This window comes from Helianthus annuus, chromosome 5 (genome assembly GCF_002127325.2).
Source record: "Helianthus annuus cultivar XRQ/B chromosome 5, HanXRQr2.0-SUNRISE, whole genome shotgun sequence".
NCBI classification, from domain to species: Eukaryota; Viridiplantae; Streptophyta; class Magnoliopsida; order Asterales; family Asteraceae; genus Helianthus; species Helianthus annuus.
The window spans coordinates 10,418,953-10,443,480 of record NC_035437.2 but is presented as its reverse complement, the minus strand read 5'-3'; the positions used below and the strand labels follow the sequence as shown (position 1 = coordinate 10,443,480).

The 24,528-nt window shown below is 36.6% G+C and overlaps 1 protein-coding gene across 1 annotated transcript; it reads left to right on the top strand.

The window, feature by feature from the left end:
- The first annotated feature begins 10,065 nt into the window (after positions 1 to 10,065).
- Positions 10,066 to 10,482, top strand: LOC110942617 (protein BIC1). The gene has a single exon (XM_022184393.1). It carries the CDS (start codon positions 10,066 to 10,068, stop codon positions 10,480 to 10,482), a length of 417 nt encoding a protein of 138 aa, XP_022040085.1.
- The last annotated feature ends 14,046 nt before the right edge of the window (positions 10,483 to 24,528 follow it).

Sequence of the window (24,528 nt, the reverse complement as noted above, 5' to 3'; positions counted from 1 at the left end):
TGAAATTTTCTTTTACTTGCTCAAACATACCATTTCATGCACCAATAAGTTAAATCTACGTACCTCGGTCAATATGTCATATTATATACCTTGGTGCCATCGATAGACCGCATTTACAATACATCCTTTCCAAGCAATCATGCTGACCTTACACATAACATACTGTTAGTTATCTTCAAACACATACTTAAGCACATACTTACCTTGGCTTCTGCCCCTAGATCTTGATCGAGTCTTAGATTGTACGGGTCCTTAGTCACGAGAGCACACCGGTTTGAGTTCAAGCATTTACCTCCTTCTACTTGATTCTCTCAAACCAGGGCTCTGATACCAACTTGTAACACCCTAACACGCTTTAACGAAAAAGGCGCAGCGGAAATTCGTACCATAAAAATTTCTTTCATTAAAAACGTTTTGACCTACTAGCAAGTTCATTATGAAACACTTTCTTACATTATATGCATCTTTTGTACTCATTTACATAACAAAAGTATAACTTATAACTATCAATTTACATAGTCAAGTATTCCCGTACAATCTGACTTGTGACTCGGTCTTCGATCTTCACTCCTCAGTGATCCTCCGTGACACGTACAACCTACACTTACCATTCAATTTCAAACATTAGTATACAATATGAACGTAACAAGATTCATACACTTTTACTTCCTATTCCGTTATTCCTTTATACTTAGGCATGTCCGTCTGAGTATCCACTCTCCAGAGAGACTTCATCATTGTACCTGTATTATTCTTCATTCTCAAGGTACACTGTTATTTGCATCAATACACAATCATATTGAGATCATATGAACATACGTACTTACCTTCTGGCATTAGGTTATACATGTATACTAGCATTCGCATATGTACGTTCACACCTACACGCGTATGCACCTTCACACTTAAATACATAATACTTACACCCATGTATGACTCCTCGCATACGCACCTACACCGTTACCTACATATATACTTACCTACGTACATATCTACTTACTTACATACATACATACATACATACATACATACATACATACATACATACATACATACATACATACATACATACATACATACATACATACATACATACATACATACATACATACATACATACATACATACATACATACATACATACATACATACATACATACATACATACATACATACATACATACATACATACATACATACATACATACATACATACATACATACATACATACATACATACATACATACATACATACATACATACATACATACATACATACATACATACATACATACATACATACATACATACATACATACATACATACATACATACATACATACATACATACATACATACATACATACATACATACATACATACATACATACATACATACATACATACATACATACATACATACATACATACATACATACATACATACATACATACATACATACATACATACATACATACATACATACATACATACATACATACATACATACATACATACTACATACATACATACATACATACATACATACATACATACATACATACATACATACATACATACATACATACATACATACATACATACATACATACATACATACATACATACATACATACATACATAACATACATACATACATACATACATACATACATACATACATACATACATACATACATACATACATACATACATACATACATACCATACATACATACATACATACATACATACATACATACATACATACATACATACATACATACATACATACATACATACATACATACATACATACATACATACATACATACATACATACATACATACATACATACATACATACATACATACATACCCTCGTACTTAATTCGTTACCCCGCATACTCGCTTACATACCCCGATTTTGTTCGCACATCTTAAAACGCCTTCAAAAATATCTATCGGGTATGTTTCGGTTCTTAAAAATGAGTTTCATACTCATCCATAACTTACCAAGCCATTTAGTAGGGTTAAGGATCATTATAGAAGCTTAACAAGGCTTGGAATGGGTTCACGGGGTCCAAATTCGAAGGAAAAACAAAGAAATCCTCAAACCTTACATTTGTACCAGACCTCCACCGTAAGCTACGGTGGCTACCGTAGCTTACGGTGGCCCTGATGTCTTACGGCAGCCTTATACTGCCTTACGGCAGAAATAAATCCCCAGCTCCCACCGTAGCTTACGGTGGGCACCGTAAGCTACGGTGGCGCCCAAATCAGCCTTCCTTTCCATTAACTAAAATATGCATAACTTGCTCGTTTTGCGTCCGTTTCACTTGAAACTTGTTCCTAAACATCCGTAAAACAATTCCTCACATATTAGACTAAGATTCTTTCCCCGGGTCCTTAATCATTACCCGTATTATTACCGTTACCTCGCTTATTCTTATTTATTCGACCCGTTTGGTCCCATAGACTACCTTCGACTATCTAGATCAATAGTTATCTTATTACTTTCAATCATTTCATTCCATACATGACTTCCCTTCATTTAATATCCAGAATAAGTTCTTATGTATACTAAGAAGTGAGTCGGAAATCACTTACCTTGTGTATCCGTGCTCGTAACCGCTTCATTGTCTCATCTTGATCCGTTAGCCTTCCATGCTTGGTCCATGCTTGTGTGGTTCCAATTCTTTCATGTCGTCATGCCATAGTAATGTTAGTATTCATGCTCTTTCAAATTAACACACATTTACCAAATTCTTATTTACATCGACTTGCTCTATCACGCATACGACATGAATTGTCAACCACATTGTTCAATATCTTAAAAATTCAAATTTCATTATCTTACATAACACATAATCGATCTAACACATATTCCATGATCTCTCAATTCTTTCATTTGTGTCAAATACTTTATCATGTTATAAATTATCGGTTGACTTTCAGAAAGTCAACCTTCTAGCATATAACCTCCAACTTATATGATGTTATATGACACATGAACCACACGATCACCTAGTTACACAAAATCAATTTACACATACTTACATTTCCATAATCCTACATTTGACAACTACATACCAAGTTAACCATTTTAATGAAACGTAACATCATACTTAACTAGTAGCTCACAACTTCTTCACTTAGTACATGCTCATCCTAAATTACCATTAAGCCACTAGTCCGTCTCATGGTGTGCACCACTTTTCAAGCATCGGATACTAATTCCTAATGCATACTTTCACGGAACCATCTCATCAACTAACTACTCACATGTATTTCATCCAAAACACGTATCTCATGCTAACTTAACTATCTAACATAACATTATCACATTCTACACCAAATTACCAAATTCTTGCAATAATTTTACTTTCTAGCTTCGCCTAGACATTTCATCGAACACTAGGCGTGCGTACTAACATTTATGCATAATGTACAAGTAATTCAAGCATATTCTTTCCATATTCAAGCAAGATCACTTTGTCATAAATTTTGCATCATGTTATCATCAAAACCTACCACATATCCTATGCATCAACATAATCATCAACATACACATATTCATCATGACTATTCTCATGCTCATTGACATAGGTTTCATTCCAAATCACTATGACAACCGAAATTTAGCCATAATTCAACTTAAACATGATAGCAATAGTAAACTTTCATCCTAATTTGGATCAAACTCACATATTCATCAACACCCACTTCATGGTTGTTCATCAAAACTAAAAATTAAGGCATACCTTGGCTAAAGCTTGCTTAGATAATCACTTTTAGGGCTCATGCAAGTTCGAATTCAACCCAATTCGCATCCAATTTTGTTGATTAGGGTTCATGAGGGGTTCCCCCCTTTCTTTCTCCTCTCTGATCGAACACACACACACACGTCCAGGTGTGTGTGTTTGTGGTTTTTATTTTTGTTTTATATTTAATCTTTCCATTTATTCAAAACCACCCCCTCATGTTTGACACTTGCTCATAATTAACCCAATTTCATGTCCTTGTTTGTTTTGACTAAGCATTTAACTAGGTTCAATAACCTAGTTACTACATTCTATTTTATTAGACATGGGGCCTTACTAACAATTTAATAATTCGGTTTTGGGGCGTTACACCAGACATCCAAACGTGCCATGTTAAGTATTACATATGTGTAAGCGTGTGTTTTATATAAGTGTAAATGTCATGTATCATTATGTAATGTCTTACATATGTGTAAATTGTTCATTGTTACATATAATCCCTCTTTTTTGTAAACGAGGATGATACCCCGAAAGATATTAATGATAACAAAAAAAAATATTTACAACCCATAGGCATTGGGCTTCCCGGGATATATCGCGGTGGACACCAACCCCAAACCATTGGTTATGGTCTAAAAATTAGGACCTAACAAGGCTCCGACCATTAGCTAAACTAGAAATCAAAAGTCTACCTATTCTAGACTTAAAGGCCACACCCGACCCAACTCCAATATAAAAATCTATACAATCAACTTTCAAACAACCTAAACCATCTAAAAAACAAAAACAATCAAACATGACCAAAACATCAAAACAAAATCTAAAGCATAACATTTGAGAGTCCATCTTGAGCTTCCCAAAAACCTTGAACTCGACGAAGCAGCAGCATCATCATCCTCATTCTTCAACCTGCCTAAACTCCAAACAGCCATACACCATCGAATATCACCAGCATACACCAAACCTAACCTAATTTTCACATCCCCAAACCAATATTTAAGTAATTTGTTTTACATGCCATTATGAAGATATAAACATTCTGACTTACACGTGTGTAAGTTTCTGTTTTACACACGTGTAAGTGTTTGTTTTACACTGTTACACATGTGTAAACAACATACTTACACATGTGTAAATTGGTTAATTACACAAATGCACTAATAATTAAGATGATGTAACCAGATTCACATAAATTTGCATCATAATATAACAAGATGTGATTGTGATGTAACTAGATTCACATGAACTTGCATTAGAATTCGGATTCAAATCATATAGTACAATACAATCATCATATTTCTGAAATACATTAGATCTTCATTAATCTATTTAACCAATTCCCTAACTTTCATTTTATAACCAAACCATATTAAGATTTATACATGCACTTAACCTCTGTTTTCTTTTTTGTATAATCTGGGAAAAAAACAGAAGTAACTGTTTCATGTTCAGAAGACCACATCCATGTATGCGTGTAAATGATGATTCTAATCAAAGATGAACAAAACAAAAACTCATTTCAATCTGATATATGCAGACTTTCAACCATCAGTAAAAAATGAACTTTGAGCTAGGGTTTAACAACTTATAACTTTCAAATAACAATGGCATATAACAAGATCATCACTTATTCTATCTAAATCAGAACACATTAGAAGTCAATTTTTAATTTTATCAAAATATAAACTCAATGAAAATACTAAAGAAAAAGCAACAGAATACCTAGGGTAGAACGGGAGGTTGAAGTAGAAGGAGTTGTCTATGGGAGTGAATCGAAACAACAACTACAAACATAAAGAACAATCAAATGAATGAACTAAAAATCAAATATACACACCTTGAAGGATGACAATGTCATAACTCTTGCGATTTTGAAAAACTCGATTTGAATTGTGAGGATCTCCAGTGTTGACCTTCGGATTTTGGAAGAGCGATTTGAATCTTAAATGGTTGAACTCATGAATGATTTTTGAAGAAGATTATATTATGAACGTGATTTTAATTGTGAAGGGTTTTGAGATGTCTATTTACATAGTTGCCCTTTTTAGTTTTATTTTTGGGGTTCCTTTCTCATTTAAAACCCATTTAATCTTAGCCATTGGTTGATGATGATCTACGGATGAAAATTGTTCCTAGAGTTCTCACAAAAATCTTTGTTCTCAAGATAACCCTCCCATATATATATATATATATATATATATATATATATATATATATATATATATATATATGGTTGAGTTCATTTCAAAACTCTAAATAACTACAGAACTTTCAGAAACATTATGAACCACACATTTTCTAAGCTTTTCGTAATATACACATATGTATAGTTTAAAATTGACTATATACATATATGTATATTGTCAAATCTTGAATTATACACATATGTATATAGTCAATTTTAAACTATACATATGTGTATATTACGAAAAGCTTAGGAAAAATGTGTGGTCTAGAATGATTCTCAATTAGCCTAGTGCTTCTCACATGATCCTAACTATATATATATATATATATATATATATATATATAGGGGAAGGATCCACTAAAAAGTGAATTTTAACTAAGTAGCATAAGAAGGATTGTGATGATGATATGTGACACTCCTAAAAAGTAGTAATGAATGGCATTTTGGTCATTATAAATAGGAGTGAAAATGACATGTGTCACTTTTTTTTAAATACAACAAAAACAATATAACACAAAAAATTGTAGTACAAAAAAATATAGCACAAAAAAATCTAGTACAAAAAAATATAGCACAAAAAATTGTAGTACAAAAAAATATAGCACAAAAAAATCTAGTACAAAAAATATAGCATGAAAAAATTCAGCAAAAAATGTAGTATAAAAAAATCCAGCATAAAAAAATTGAGAAAAAAATTAAGACAAAAAAATTCAGCACAAAAAATTTAGCACAAAAATATAGTACAAAAATCCAGCACAAAAAAATGTTATAGAACATGGAAATACAACACATTTTAGTGGGTTTTTTTAGTATTCATATTTTATATAGCAATATGGTACTTAAATTAAAGATAAAAAGACGCTTGATTTTATGGTGAAATTTTTTTGAAAAAATAATATTGTATAAAAAAGTTATAAACGTTTAAAAAATGAGGGTGAAATATACATGTGCCTTGCATATGGAGAGAGAAAGTTCATAAATATGATTTTCCCAAGATACCCTTACATTCCTCCTTTCTCCTACACTTTCATCTTAACCATTGATTTGAAAAATGAATGGTGAAGATTCCTTCTCATCCTACTTAGGCATAATAAACTTTTTATTTGATCTTACCCCTATATATATATATATATGTATATATATATATATATATATATATGGGTAAGATCAAATAAAAAGTTGATTTTGCCTAAGGCCATCCGTAGTCATAAAGCCCCTTGTGGGCGTTATGCGACACGTGTCGTGCCATGTCACACAAGGGCTTTATGGGGCGTTATACCACTATAGCCCGTAGTCATAAAGCCCTACCCATCATTACCTAATTATTAATTTTCTTTTTATTAATTAATTATAAAAAACCATCCTTTATTTTGATTGGTCAAAGGATGAAAAGCAAAGCCCATAACGCCGCTATCCACATCGCGCTTCTCAAAATTTTTGGGCCATACCGCCCTTCGTGGCGGTGTTCTATGGCGTTTTCTGGCGCTATGTGGGGGCATAGCTCCCCACTACGTTTGATCTAAGTAGGATGAGAAGAAATCTTAGTCATTCATTTTTCAAATCAATGGCTAAGATGAAAGTGTAGGAGAAAGGAGAAGTACAAGGATATCTTGGGAGAATCCTATTTATGGACTTTCTTTTTCCACATGCAAGGCACATGTATATTTCACCCTCATTTTTTAAACGTTCATAACTTTTTTATACGACATTATTTTTTCATAAAAATTTCATCGTAAAATCGGGCGTCTTTTTATCTTTAATTTGAGTACCATATTGCTATATAAAATATGAAGATTAAAAAAACCCACTAAAATGTGTTGTATTTCTATGTTGTATAACATTTTTTGTGCTGAATTTTTGTACTATATTTTTGTGTTAAATTTTTTGTGCTGAAGTTTTTTGTCTTAATTTTTTTTCTCAATTTTTTGTGCTAGATTTTTTTGTACTACATTTTTTTGCTAATTTTTTTTCGTGCTATATTTTTTGTAATATATTTTTTTGTACTAAATTTTTTTGTATCACATTTTTTGTGCTATATTTTTTGTACTAGATTTTTTTTGTGCTATATTTTTTGTAGTAGATTTTTTGTATTAGATTTTTTTGTTATATTTTTAAAAAACAAAAGGGGTGACACATGTCATTTTCACTCCTATATATAATGACCAAAATGCCCTTTATTCCTAGTTATTAGAAGTGACACATGTTATTATCACAATCATTCTTAGATTACTTAGGCAAAATTCAATTTTTAGTGGATTATTCCCCTATATATATATATATATATATATATATATATATATATATATATATATATATATATATATATAGGATAAGGATCATTACAGAACACTAAATATTGCGAGAACAAAAAGAACAACTCTAAATCACTAAATTTTGGGATTTAAGGTTCATATTTTTTAAATTTTATGTTTCTTACATTCATATATGTATTATATATACATAAAAAAATCACATATTTTTCCCTATATACAGTCTACATACATGTAGGTAATTTAGCTTACACATAACCTACATGTGTGTAGGTTATTTAAAAACTAAAGATTTTTCATATTTTATTTTAAATTTTAGTGTGAGAAACAATAAATCTTACATTTATAATATTTTCATTTACTTTTTAGGTTTTTAGGATTGAAAAAATGAGTGATTCATTTTGTTCTGCGTGTTCTCGCAATATTTAGTGTTCTGCATAGAACCTTCCCCTATATATATATATATATATATATATATATATATATATATATCTATATATATATATATATATATATATAGTGTTGTATTTTTTATTGTATTCTTGGGATTACGGTATGCAGTGCTAAGATAATCAAGTTAATTAAGTTAATAAAATACTAATGATAAGAACATTTGTAATAAAACATTATTCACAGAAACGATATAAATAATATAATATTAGAAGTGAATAGGTTGTTAAGAATAAAAATAAATGACAAGAACATTTATAATAAAAAAATATTAACAGAAACCATATAAATAATATAATAAGAAGTGAATAGGTTGTTAAGAATAAAATATGTATAATTTATATGTTAGCTTAGCAACGATAATTAACCAAAAACAGGAAAGCAACAAAAAAAATGTCAACTTAATTTCAAGTTACCCTAATTCTTGAAGCCATACCCCACTTCTTGAAGCTAGAGAATCACGTAAACAAACAGAAATAGAAAACAACAAAATTTAATAGTAATTTTACTCGTAAACATATTTTGATAATATATGATATTTTAAGTCTTTGTCAGGTATTACAATATTTAATTTTTTTTTAAGAATTTATGGGAAATTCCTCTTTAAAGAAATAGTCCATTAATTTTAATTTGTCAACGGTTGATTATGAAGAAAATATATCTTTTAAGCTAATTCCTGTTTTCTTCATGTCAGCGGTTGATTATATCTTCAATGTGGTTTGACGAAAATCTCGATCTCAATCTCTACACATCATGACGTTCCACCCCTTCATTTAGTGGCGGATCTAGAAAATCCGCCAAGCCGTAACGTTTTATAAAAAAGCCGTAGCGAAATCGTAAAAACGTCAAATTTTTCCAAAATTTACACTAATTTTACACTACCGCCGGAGCGCCAAACCGTAGCGGAGGTTGCCCCTTCTTATATGCTAGATCCGCCCCTGCCTTCATTCAATAGTGTCGTATAAAAACTGTAATTAACTTTTTTTCACAACAAAACTTCTGTATAAAACTAAAACGGGCTAGCATGAAGATGAAACACCTAAACAAATACTGTTACAAGGTCTTAATTAAATATTCGTCTCTTCATTCAATAATAGACCAAAAGAAGTATGAAACCGGTTCAAAAATTGTATCTTCAATAGACCAAGTGAACCCGGTTAAAAAAGAAAAACCCTACTAAATTATTATGTTTTTGGGCAAGTTGTATGCCCCCTTGTTTCCTACAGTAGTAACCATACACGTAAACTTGTCATCTACCACACAAACTCAAAACCTACATCGACGTGCATCAATACACACCTTATTACCACACTTCCAAAAAGAATCCTTCCTTCCTTCCAACCCACATAAATCTTCATCTTCTTCTCCAACACAATTCTTCAAACACACCAATGGATGCCACCAAAAACCCTAATCTTGAACCATTATCATCATCTTCTTCTTCTTCTTCTTCTTCACAAAAGAGAACCCATGAAGATTTATGTGTTAAGCAACTACTACAACAACCTCATGATGAGGCTGCTGATCACAAGTTGAAGAGAAGAAGAAGTAGCACACCACCTGCACCCGAGCAACCCGAAGCAGCAGCAGGAAAGGTGGAGAGTGGACGAGAGAAGTTGAAGAGACACCGGGTTGAGATGTCGGGTCGGGTATGGATACCGGATATATGGGGACAAGAGGATCTGTTGAAGAAGTGGATAGATAGCACTGTTTTTGATTCGTCTGTAGAGAAGAGTAGCATAATGTCAGCAAGAGAAGCTTTGATTCAAGAAGGAAGATCAACCTTAAGCATAGAGAATAGTTGTTGAGATTTCATTTCATTAATTAATTACCAGATTTTATGTGGTCATCAAGACTTAATCTTCATCAAGGTAATTATTTGTGTATTGATCCTTCATGTATTAATATAATTATTGTTTAGATATTTTCCAACTATAAATGTATATTACTTGTTTGTTTTATTGTTGTGTTTGTCCTAATATAGGAAGAAGAACCATGTATCACTATTATAAACATGAAACAAGAAAAGACTAGTAATTCAGTAACTTTATTAAACACACTAGTTGATTTTCTGATCCTGCATTGCGGCGGGGATCCAATGTCTGCAAAACGCGTGCCGACAACGGCAAGCGGATACCGAATATCAAAACATAGATAAAAATGATGTAGTAACGATAGTTACTCCGTCCTAAAAACGATTTTAAATAATCTAATATATAGTAGTGGGACTCACACGTCCTACACGTTGGAAATTCGGTTGTTTTCAGTTAAGTTATGACGTTACTAACACGTTAAAATATGGATGAGCTCGTTACCGGTAATGGCACCGAATTGAAAGTACCGATCCCAAAAATAATCAAAATTAGGTACCGGCACCGAAAATGCTCGGTATTATACGGTATGGTATTTGAAGGTAAAAATAACTAAATACAACTATGGTGCTAGACCGGTGTCGAACCGAAAGTAACGATTCTGAAAACGCCAAAAGGTGGGTAGTAGGGTACCAAATTGGTATCGAAAATGATTTGGTATAGTAAATTTGGTACTGATACGATACCGGTTTGATTACAGGATTTGAAACCATTTGCTCATCAATAATTTAAATATCCAAGTTAATTAGAAAACGATAAAAAAAAACAAAAGAAGTTGTGTATATAAAACCAAATACCATATTTACTTACAACGTGTATGAAAAACAATCTAAACGGTGCAATTACTTGCGTTACAACGTGACATAGGCTCAAAGGTGATGTTAGGGATGAGCTCGGTACCTAAAACCCCCAAAAGTGGGTACCGGTACCGAATATACCTGGTATGGCACCGGTACGGTACAAGTATTTGAGGGTAAAAACCGGTACCGAAAATGTCAAAAGTCGGCACCGAAAATGGTACCAAGTTTGATAAATTTGATACCGGTACTGTTACTATTTGCTTATCCCTATGTGGTGTTACTATTCATTTAGGTGTGTTTTTAATATATAGGTATTATATAGATCATTAAGCGATGATAACTTTTCATAAAGTTTGCATAATATTTAGATATCTATGATTCACACCCTTCATTCTCATGAAAATATAAAAAATAAAAACTTGTGTATAAATATGAAAACTTAAAAATAAAAACTTGTGTATAAATAATAACACAATTGCCCGTAACCTTATGGTCTAGTGACATTGGCATTATATCTAAGTATCTATGATTCACATCCTTCATTCTCATGAAAATATAAAAAAAATAAAATGTAACACCCCAAAAAGCGGATTTGGTAAATTAGAACCCGGTTAATATAAAGAAATGGGTTTTAGTCTCTTATATAATCAAAATGAAACTCGAGGGACCAAAACCGTTAAGTAGGAAACATGGGTTTTATTAATTAAAAAGTTAAAACACCACACTCACACATAGTGTGTGTGTGTATCGATGTCCAGGAAGAAGAAAAGGGTTCAAACCCTAGTTTCACTAAAATCATCAAATTGAAAGGGAATTTCAGCTCGGATCTAATGCATGAACTCAAATTCATGATCATCTAGACTTGTTACACATGAGGTAAGTTGTAGAAGTCAATTTGATGATCTAGTAGGAAGTGGGTTATGATCAATCCACGAATTTGTATGAGATTGAGCATGAATATGTGTTAGAATCATCTTATGGAACATGTGTTGTGCATGATTTTGATTAATTTCATGTTTTGAAGTAAAACCCATTTGGGATGATGAAGTGAGTGAATCACCATGTTCAATAATTGTGTAATTTGTGATGTAGTATGTTGTATGTGATGAATTATTTTAGATAAGTTGATTAGGACATGAAATAAATGGATGTTTAGTTGAATTTGATGAATGAAGATAAGAACATGGAAGATCATGCATGAATGGGTTGTACATTGTGCTAAGATAGTGGTACGCACACCAAGTGCTTGATGAAATGCCTAGGTGAGTTTGATAAATGAAATTGTATGTAAGTAAAAGATGAATATTTGTGGAATGTGAAAATGAGGTATTTGATAGTAAACTAACATGAGAAGTGTGTTTTAGATATAGTTCATGTGGATATTATGTGGAAGTAATGTTGGGTTAGCTTAGTATGGGTTAAAGTGTTAGTTGTGAAAATATGAGAATGCTAGTGTGGATGGAATGGATTATGTATGTATATATGTATGTGTATATAGTAAGTGATCATGTAGTTGTAGATGTCATACAATACGAGTGTGTAATGCGTATTGTTATGGGTGAAATTCTGAGCCCATATCCTGATTTTGTATCTTGATTTTTTATTAGTTGTATATGATCAGGATACCAGATCAGGATACCGGATCAGGATACCGTATCAGGATACCGGGCCAGGATATTGGTAATATCCTGAGGCAGTATCCTGACTATTACTAACGATTGGCTTGTAAAACGTTGGTTGCAAGGTTCCAACGTTAAAAGACTTGATCTACCTGAAGATTCGCTCAAGGTGGTTGAAAAATGGACGTTGATGGTGGAAGAATGGGTCTTGTAACGGTCAGAAAGGCATATCCCGGGAGAATATCGGATGTTGGTCAATGTTATTGACATTGTAACGGTTATATGAGCTGAAGACCCGATTTTGTAGTCAATAAGCACGTGGAAAACAAGTAGAAAGAGTCCACCAACGTTCAGAATGGAATATTCCTAGCATCCCGGAATAATAGGAGAGTTAGTTTGTTTTTTGTAACTATATAAAGGGGCGATCGGATCATAGGTAGACACAACTTTTCACATACACTCTTTCACACACTTTGCTCTCTAGTCTCTAGCAATCATTACACACGAACACTTGTACTCAAATCTCATTGTAACACTTAGTCGATCCGCACCACATCCTGCACTGTATCTTGAAGTTTGAAGTAATAAGAAGAACAAGGCAGCTGCGATTGTCAGCTCACAAGGTTTTATGCCGGAGATCTAGATCGATCAAGGGCTTTCCTCGTACATCACGTGTCAACCTTTACATTTTTTGCTCATTGTTTGATTATAGATACAGCTCGATATCCTGAGCCGTATCCTGAAACTATTTTTGCAAATAACATGATTAACATATTTTTGAACACATTCTCTTAGCACACTACCTCACAAAACTAATTTGATCACTTAATTACTTAGGTAATTTTTGACCAAAACAATTTGGCGCCCACCGTGGGGCAAGTGGTGCTATTTCTACTAAAAACTTTTGCAAAATCGTTACTTGGTTTTCTATTTTCAAAACTTTTTGCTACATTATTTTCAATGGCCTCGAGATCAAACATGAGCTCTTCCACCATGTCAGCTACAACCTCTGCAACAACTGGTTTGGTGCTTCCTCCTCCTCCACAAGTTCAAGCTCCTTAAAGAGAAATGAAAGCCAAATATCCCGAGACACTCCTTCCGTTCAGAATGTCAACAGATCTGGTGTTCCAGGGAGAACTCCTGTTATGGTTTCTAATGATAAAATTTTAACTTTGTTTGGTGATAAAGAGGATCAAATGAAGAAACAACAGGAGACTAACCAAGTCATAATGAAGGAAATACAACTCTTGAAGTCCAACTCCAAGAGACATGCTGAGGATACTGATACCCATCTGCAAGCCAGGATGTTGAACTTTAGTTCAGCAGTACATACTGAGGATAATCAGGGCAATTTCATACCGAGTCGTTCTCAGAGCAATATTCCGGAGATACCCTTAACGGCTAGAATGTCGACTGTGAGGGATCCATGATATGCTCCAGGATACGCTCCAGGATATGGCTAGAATCGCCAAAATGGTAACTTGTCTGTTAACACCAGTATCCTTGTTACTAATAATCGTGGATCATTGCAGGATACAGGTGTGACATCAGCGATAACCAGAGAGCTTCAAAAGTTGAAGAATATGATATCAAGTGTGCCTGGGATAGTGCAGCCTATATCGGAAGTATCTCGGGATAGTCACAACATATCCCGCTTTGCTCACCCCATTTGTGATGCAGAAATCCCAAAGAGATTCCAGACTCCCAACGTGAAGCCGTATGATGGGACGACGGATCCTGAGGAGCATATTGCCCAGTATAGGGAGAGGATGGAGATTAACCCTATCCCGTAAGATCTTAAAGAAGCATGCTTGTGCAAGGGCTTCGGCTCTACTTTAATAGGATCAGCCTTGATATGGCTTCTAAATGTTCCTCCTTATTCAATTACATCGTTTGCTCATTTAGTTAATTTATTTAATTGTCAATTTTCTTACAGCAGGAGCTTTGAAAAACTAACAAGTGATCTTTACAGGATAGCACAGGGACCTCAAGAATACCTGTGGGATTATGTTAACAAATTTAGTAGAGAATCCCTGGATATCCCGAACCTTGATGTTGCCACGACAGTACAAGCGTTCAAAATGGGGTTACAGAAGGATTCTCAATTTTATCAAGATCTTGTGGTGAATCCTTGTAGGAACTTAGACGAAGCTTGGAACAGGGCCTTAAGATACATAAGGCTCGAGGATGACAAGAAAATGCAAGAGGGGATGAATGCATCCTCAACATATGAATCAACTAACAGGAAGTCAGAATCCTCGTATAAACCATATCGCTCTAAGCCATATGGCCGGACAACAAAAAAGTGAATGCTGTTGAAGACGAGGATCTTGAGGAGTATCCCGAGTTATCTGAATATTATTTTTCTGTTAATATACCTGAACTGATGTATGCTATGCAGGGTTTAGGAGACAAAGCAAGATGGCCCCGGAAGAATCAACAAAAAACTGATTGGAAGGATAAATCCAAGTGGTGTGCCTTCCACGAGGATTTCGGGCATGTTACTGAGGATTGCATTGCTTTAAGGAAAGAAATAAGCTATCTCTTGAGCAAGGGATATCTGAAGGATCTCTTAGGAAGAAAGAAGAATAAGGGTCAGGATACTGAGAAGGATCCTGAACGAGCAGCCTCACCTCCCGCGGATGCCAAGATAATCAACTTCATTTCGGGAGGATCCGACATTTGTGGGACTTCGTATTCGGCGGCGAAGAGACATGCAAAAGAAGCTAAGGCTGAAAGGGGAGACAAACCTGTCAGGATGACTACCCTCACAACTGACAAAGTGATCACATTTGATGCTGATGACAGGGATACTGTCTAGGATCCTCATCATGATGCTCTAGTAATAACGTTATATGTGGCTAACCATTTTGTACGCAGGATATTGGTTGATAATGGCAGCTCCGTCAATATAATATAATCCAACTAGAGACTCTGAAAAGAATGAATGTATCTCCGATGGATATCACTTCAAAGTCCACCGTGCTTGTTGGGTTCAGTGGAGAGGCTAGGAACACAGTGGGAGAGATAAAGTTACCAGTATATGTTGAAGTAGTCAACTCGATACAACGTTTCTGTGCGATGGATTCTCTATCCTGCTATAACATCATACTGGGAAGACCATGGATTCATGATATGAAGGCTGTGCCATCAACATATCACCAATGCATCAAGATCCCTACCCCTTGGGGAGTTGTCAAAGTCGATAGTGATCAGCAGGAGGCGAAAGAATGTTACTCATCCTCGATGAAATCCTCGACCAAGCCTAGTGCAGCATAACAATTAAAGATGCGGGCCCAGGATATCGTGGAGGATCCGGAGCAGGATGTGAAGAAAATTATCCTGGATCAGGATAATCCTGATATCTCGGTGCTCGTAGGAACCAATATCCCTCAGGATATTGAAGAGCAGTTAATTAACTTTTTGAAATGCAGGATGTCAACGTTTGCATGGAAACATGAGGATATGACAGCAAAAAAGAAGGAAATTCGCTCCAGAGCGGAATACTATTATCCAAGAGGAAGTTGAAAGACTGTTGAAGTCCAAGATGATCAGAGAAGTTAAATTTCCAAGATGGCTAGCAAACGTAGTCGTGGTACAGAAGAAAAATGGGAAATGGAGAGTCTGTGTAGACTACACAGACTTGAACAAGGCTTGTCCTAAAGACCCATTTCCTCTTCCTCACATTGATGCAATGGTGGATGTTACAGCCGGGCATGAAATGTTGACCTTCATGGATGCATCCTCAGGATTTCAGCAGATTCAAATGGAACCTTCTGACCAGGAGGATACTGCCTTCATGACACCAACAAGTATTTATTGTTATACGGCTATGCCTTTTGGTTTAAAAATGCAGGTGCAACATACCAGAGATTGGTAAATATGATGTTTAAAGACAAGCTGGGGGACACCATGGAGGTATACATTGACGATATGGTGGTAAAATCAAAGAGAGTCCAGGATCACCTCCAGGATATTAAGGGAGCATTTGATATCTTGGACCAGTATAACATGAAGCTAAATCCTGCTAAGTGCCATTTCAGAGTAGGGGCAGGAAAATTCCTAGGATATATGGTGACCAAAAGGGGAATAGAGGCGAGCCCGGAGCAGATTAAAGCCATCTTGGATATTAAATCACCTTCGAATATGAAAGATGTTCAGCGATTAACAGGTAGAGTGGCAGCACTAAACCGATTTATTTCAAGATCCTCAGAAAAATGCAAAGAGTTTTATGATATCCTGAAAAAGAATAAGAAATTTGAATGAGGTGAGAAGCATGAAGCAGCCCTGCAGGATTTGAAGCAGTATCTTTCAACCGCACCTCTATTGATGAAGCCTGAGGATGGTGAACCATTATCCCTGTATCTTGCAGTGTCAGGGAATGCAGTAAGTGCAGTCCTTGTAAAGGATCACGAAGGTCAGCAGTATCCTGTTTATTATGTTAGCAAAAGTTTATTAAATGCTGAAACTAGATATTCTCACCTAGAAAAGTTAATATTGGCTCTAGTTATGGCATCAACAAAGCTTAGACATTACTTTGAGACACATAGGATTCATGTTAAAACTAATTATCCTGTTAAAAATGTGCTTAGGAAACCAGAAATGTCCGGTAGGATGGCTAAGTGGTCGGTAAAGTTGAGTGCTTATGATCTAGTATATGAACCTAGAAATGCCATAAAGTCCCAGGCTTTAGCTGACTTTGTGGCTGATTTCAGTAGTGACATTCAGGATGAGGTAGACCTAGAAGTCCAGCAATTAGGGGAACCCTCAGGATCCTGGATATTATATATTGATGGTGCATCTAATGTAAGAGGAGTAGGTTTGGGAATACTACTAAAATCGCCACAGGGGGACATATTACCCCAGGCTATTAGGTGTGAATCCCTTGCTACCAATAACGAAGCAGAATATGAGGCTTTGATTGCAGGATTAGAATTGGCTAAGAAGATGAGCATTAAAGATGTGATGCATGTCAAAGGCATAGTAACATACTACATCAACCAGCTGAACCACTATATCCTATAGCATCCCCCTGGCCGTTCATGAAATGGGGGATGGATATAGTAGGGAAGTTACCGAAAGCTCCGGGAGGAAAAGTCTTTATGCTAGCTGTTAGGGCTGGATTTTTATGATATATGATCCTTACATGTGATCCTAACCAGTGATCCTTGTTTCTTTAGCAAATAGTGATCCTCAGCAGGACTTCAGGATCAGGATCATGGACCATTATAGGATCCTCATGCTAACAGTTACCTTCATTGAATTAAGTGATATTTTGCAGGAACATTTAGCAGGATCCGCTCTTAGCATCATGATCAAAGGACGCGTCTTTACAATTATAGCATGTGCTTAATCGGAGATGGACGTTGCAAAGGATATGGAAACTTGGCATGATTCAAGGGCGACAATTTAGGCTAGATTTACTTTTATTTCTAAAGGGGTAATGAGCTGATTATTAGTCTTTTTACCTAAAATAGGTCACCTACACTTGTATATATAACACTCTTCCCCATTCGGAAGAACACACAACACAATTCTCACACGCTTAGACACTCGAAACTATAGTGATCCTTGTACTCAGCTCATTATCATCCGAAGTTGTAACCATTTTTCTTATATTGAAGTTTGGTGATCGGTAGTTGCCATCACCCGAGGTTTTTTATGCCGGAGATCATACATTGATCAAGGGTTTTTTCCTCGTATAAATCATTGTGTCCTTGCATATTTCATATTGAAGTGATCCTTTACTTTTTCAACAAACCAAGCATCATACCCCATTTACATAAAGTTTGGTTGCATTATCCTTGTGTGATTTTTGACCAAAACAGTTTGGCGCCCACCGTGGGGCAATTGGTGCTTCATTTATAAGAAAACTTTCTGTTCGAAATCATTTCAAGGAATTACATGGCTTCATCATTGAAAAACACGTCCACGGCAATGTCTGCAGTCACCTCGTCTCAGAACACTCTGCCTCCTCCACCGGCAGGATCCCAGAAGAATGCTGAGAAGTGACCAACTCCTACTAACTCTAAACCTCCATCTTCTTCTGCTATGAATTCTTATACTCCCAGTACTAGTGACGTATTTACTTTGATTTTGCAGATGAAGGATCGTATGCAGCGGCAGGATGAAACTAATGAAAGGATCCTCAGGGAAATTGGAGATCTCAAAAGACAAAAGAAAGCGGCAGAGGATCATTCCCCACTGATGCCCAAATCCTTGAGCTTTGATACTCCAATGATCACTTCTCAACCATCGGGAGTCCCAGACGTGCAACTTATGGGAGAATCAAGAGGATTGCACCTCGGATCGGCAGCAATGACTCAGGCATCAGGCTCACACTTTCAGCCGGCAGGATCCTATCCCCAGCATATGGGATCCTTCATGAATTCAGGAGCCTATCCGGGAGCACAGCAGTTTCAAGGATCCTACTTTGTTCCAGGACCATCCCAGGGTCAAGGATCCTCCTTTGTTCCAGGATCGTCCCAGGTTCAAGGATCCTTCTTTGTTCCAGGATCGTCCCAGGTTCAAGGATCCTCCTTCGTTCCAGGATCATCCCAGATACCAGGATCCTTCCAGATGCCAGGATCCCTAAAAAGTTTGCAAACAGGAAGTCTAGATGTCCATCAAGGGGACTTCATTCCAATGCAGACCATTGCTTCCACTGGTCCCTCCGTTATCCCAGAATCCCAGCAATATGGATTCACACCCAATGTTCCTAACTTGAACTCAATGGGAGGTAACACTTTAAATAATTATCTTACCACTAACCATGGATTCATGCAGGATACAGGTGTCAATCATGCTATGGCCAGGGAGTTGCAGAAGCTAAAAGATATGATCTCAAGTGTTCCAGGGGTAGTCAAGCCTATCCCGGAGATTGCAGATGGAAGCCATAAGGTGTCTCGTTTTGCACCACCGATTTGTGATGCAGAGGTACCCAAAAGGTTCCATATCCCTACTATGAAACTGTATGATGGTACAACGGATCCTGAGGAGCACATAGCACAATACAGGGAGAGGATGGAGATCAACCCAATCCCGGAAAAGTTAAAGGAAGCATGCCTATGTAAAGGATTTGGATCCACTCTTACTGGATCAGCTCTTAAATGGCTGCTAAGTCTTCCCCCTTACTCTATTACTTCATTTGCTAATTTAGTTAATTTATTCAATAACCAATTCTCTTGTAGTAGAAAATTTGAAAGATTAACTAGTGATTTATATAGGGTAACTCAAAGTCATAATGAATCATTAAGGGATTATATAACTAAATTTAGTAAAGAATCCTTGGCCATTCCCAACTTGGATATGGCTACGGCTGTTGAAGCCTTCAAAATGGGACTGCTTAAGGATTCATTATTCTATGATGATCTTGTTATGACACCATGCAGGAGTCTAGATGAAGTAAGAACTCGGGCACTCAGGTTCATCCGGCTAGAGGATGACAAGAGGATCCAGGAGAGACAAGTAGGATCCTCAAAACAGGAGAAGCAAGGATCCTCCTTCAAGAACAATAAATTCAAATCCTACCATAGAAATGACAACCAGAATGTGCATGCTGTTGACCAAGAAGAGGATGATGAAGATTATCCTCCAATCTCAGAATATTGTTTTTCCGTTGATAATCATGAACTAATCCTTGCAATGCAGAATCTAGGAGAAAAAGCTAGGTGGCCCAGGAAGAATGATAAACCATCCGGGACTAAAGACAAGTCAAAATGGTGTGCATACCATGAGGATTTCGGACATCTAACTGAAGAATGCATAGCTTTAAGAAAAGAAATTGGATATCTGTTAAGCAAGGGGCATCTAAAAGAATTGTTGGGAAGAAAAAAGCAAAGGACTCAGGATCCTGAAAGGATCCCTGAAAAGGCTCCAGCCCCTCCGGCGAATGCACAAGTGATCAACTTTATTTCCGGAGGATCAGACATCTGTGGTACATCCTTCTCGGCGGCCAAAAGGCATGCAAAGGAAGCAAAAATGGATAATGGAGAGAGACCTATTCGAACATCAAGTGTCTCAGAAGGAAAGACGATAACGTTTGATGAGGATGATCGCATTAACATCCAGGATCCTCATCATGATAGTTTAGTTATTACTCTCTTTATCTCTAACCATTTTGTCCGCAGGATCCTTATCGACGGAGGAAGCTCAGTGAACATTATCCAGCTTGATGTTCTGAAGAAAATGGGTATCCCAGAATCAGACATCACACCAAGATCCTCCGTGCTTGTGGGATTCAGTGGAGAAACGAAGAAAACTCTGGGGGACATCAAACTCCCAATCTACGTGGAAGGGTTACATAATTATCAAAAATTTTGTGTTATTGACTGTTTATCTTGTTGCAATGTTATCCTTGGCAGGCCCTGGATACATGATATGAAAGCAGTCCCATCCACCTATCATCAATGTGTGAAACTCCCTAGCCCATGGGGGATAATCAAGATCGACAGTGATCAGCAGGAGGCTAAGGATTGTTATACCTCATCCATGAAGCCAACCTCGAAGCCAAGGGAGCAATAGCAATTACAGTATCCTCCGAGGAATGTCTTGGAGGCAAGAGAACAAGATGTGGACGAAATCCTCTTGGATCCTAGTGATCCTGAATCAAAAATCTATATCGGATCAGGGATCCTTGGCAAGATGAAAGAAGACATGATATCCTTCCTCAAAAGAAGAAAGTCTACCTTTGCATGGAAGCACGAAGATATGACAGGTATATCCAAGGATATCATAACTCATAAACTTGGCATTGACAGGTCTATCAAACCAATCCATCAAAAAAGGAGGAAGTTTGCACCAGAAAGGAATGCCATTATCCAAGAAGAAGTAGAGAGACTACTTCGAGCAGGTATGATCAGAGAGGTAAAATATCCAAAATGGTTAGTGTTAGGGCTGGATTTTTACAATACATGATCCTCACATGTGATCCTAACCAGTGATCCTTGTTTCTTTGGCAGATAGTGATCCTCAGCAGAGTTCCAGGATCAGGATCACGGACCATCATAGGATCCTCATGCTAACAGTTGCTTTCGTTGAATTTAATGTTGTTTTGCAGGAATGACTAGCAGGATCCGCTCTTAGCATCACAATTAAAGGACACGTCTTTACAACTATGGCATGTGCTTAATCGGAGATGGACGTTGTGAAGGATATGGAAACTTGGCATGATTTAAGGGCGATAATTTGGGCTAGATTTACTTTTATTTCTAAAGGGGTAATGAGCTGATTATTAGTCTTTTTACCTAAAATAGGTCACCTACACTTGTATATATAACACTCTTCCTCATTCGGAAGAACACACAACACAACTCTCACACGCTTAGACACTCGAAACTATAGTGATCCTTGTACTCAGCTCATTGTCATCCAAAGTTGTAACTATTTTTCTTATATTGAAGTTTGGTGATCGGTAGTTGCCATCACCCGAGGTTTTTTATGCCGGAGATCATACATTGATCAAGGGCTTTTTCCTCGTATAAATCATTGTGTCTTTGCATATTTCACATTGAAGTGATCCTTTACTTTTTCTACAAACCAAGCATCATACCCCATTTACATAAAGTTTGGTTGCATTATCCTTGTGTGATTTTTGACCAAAACAGTTTGGCGCCCACCGTGGGGCAATTGGTGCTTCATTCATAAGAAAACTTTCTGTTCGAAATCATTTCAAAGAATTACATGGCTTCATCATTGAAAAACATGTCCACGGCGATGGCTGCAGTCACCTCGTCTCAGAACACTCTGCCTCCTCCACCGGCAGGATCCCAGAAGAATGCTGAGAAGAGACAAACTCCTACTAACTCTAAACCTCCATCTTCTTCTGCTATGAATTCTTATATTCCCAGTACTAGTTATGTATTTACTTTGATTTTGCAGATGAAGGATCGTATGCAGCGGCAGGATGAAACTAATGAAAGGATCCTCAGGGAAATTGGAGATCTCAAAAGACAAAGGAGAACGGCAGAGGATCATTCCCCACTGATGCCCAAATCCTTGAGCTTTGATACTCCAATGATCACTTCTCAGCCATCGGAAATTCAAGACGTGCAAATTATGGGAGAATCAAGAGGATTGCACCTCGGATCAACAGCAATGACTCAGACATCAGGCTCACACTTTCAGCCGGCAGGATCCTATCCCCAGCATATGGGATCCTTCATGAAATCAGGAGCCTACCCGGGAGCGCAGCAGTTTCAAGGATCCTACTTTGTTCCAGGATCATCCCAGGTTCAAGGATCCTCCTTCGTTCCAGGATCATTTCAGATACCAGGATCCTTCCAGATACCAGGATCCTCCCAGATGCCAGGATCCCTAAAGAGTTTGCAAACAGGAAGTCTAGATGTCCATCAAGGGGACTTCATTCCAATGCAGACCATTGCTTCCACTGGTCCCTCCGTTATTCCAGAATCCCAGCAATATGGATTCACTAACTTGAACCCAATAGGAGGTAACACTTTAAATAATTATCTTACCACTAACCATGGATTCATGCAGGATACAGGTATCAATCATGCTATGGCCAGGGAGTTGCAGAAGCTAAAAGATATGATCTCAAGTGTTCCAGGGGTAGTCAAGCCTATCCCAGAGATCGCAGATGGAAGCCATAAGGTATCTCGCTTTGCACCACCAATTTGTGATGCAGAGGTACCCAAAAGGTCCCATATCCCTACTATGAAGCTGTATGATGGTACAACGGATCCTGAGGAGCACATAGCACAATACAGGGAAAGGATGGAGATCAATCCAATCCCGGAAAAGCTAAAGGAAGCATGCCTATGTAAAGGATTTGGATCCACTCTTACTGGATCAGCTCTTAAAAGGCTGCTAAGTCTTCCCCCTTACTCTATTACTTCATTTGCTAATTTAGTTAATTTATTCAATAACCAATTCTCTTGTAGTAGAAAATTTGAAAGATTAACCAGTGATTTATATAGGGTAACTCAAAGTCATAATGAATCATTAAGGGATTATATAACTAAATTTAGTAAAGAATCCTTGGACATTCCCAACTTGGATATGGCTACGGCTGTTGAAGCCTTCAAAATGGGACTGCTTACGGATTCATTATTCTATGATGATCTTGTTATGACACCATGCAGGAATCTAGATGAAGTAAGAACTCGGGCACTCAGGTTCATCCGGCTAGAGGATGACAAGAGGATCCAGGAGAGACAAGTAGGATCCTCAAAACAGGAGAAGCAAGGATCCTCCTTCAAGAACAACAAATTCAAATCCTACCATAGAAATGAGAACCAGAATGTGCATGCTGTTGACCAAGAAGAGGATGATGAAGATTATCCTCCAATCTCAGAATATTGTTTTTCCGTTGATAATCATGAACTAATCCTTGCAATGCAGAATCTAGGTGAAAAAGCTAGGTGGCCCAGGAAGAATGATAAACCATCCGGGACTAAAGACAAGTCAAAATGGTGTGCATACCATGAGGATTTCGGGCATCTAACTGAAGAATGCATAGCTTTAAGAAAAGAGATTGGATATCTGTTAAGCAAGGGGCACCTAAAAGAATTGTTGGGAAGAAAAAAGCAAAAAACTCAGGATCC

Coding starts and splice junctions, on each gene's coding strand:
- LOC110942617 (XM_022184393.1), top strand. CDS start 10,066: ATGGATGCCACCAAAAACCCTAATCTTGAACCATTATCATCATCTTCT.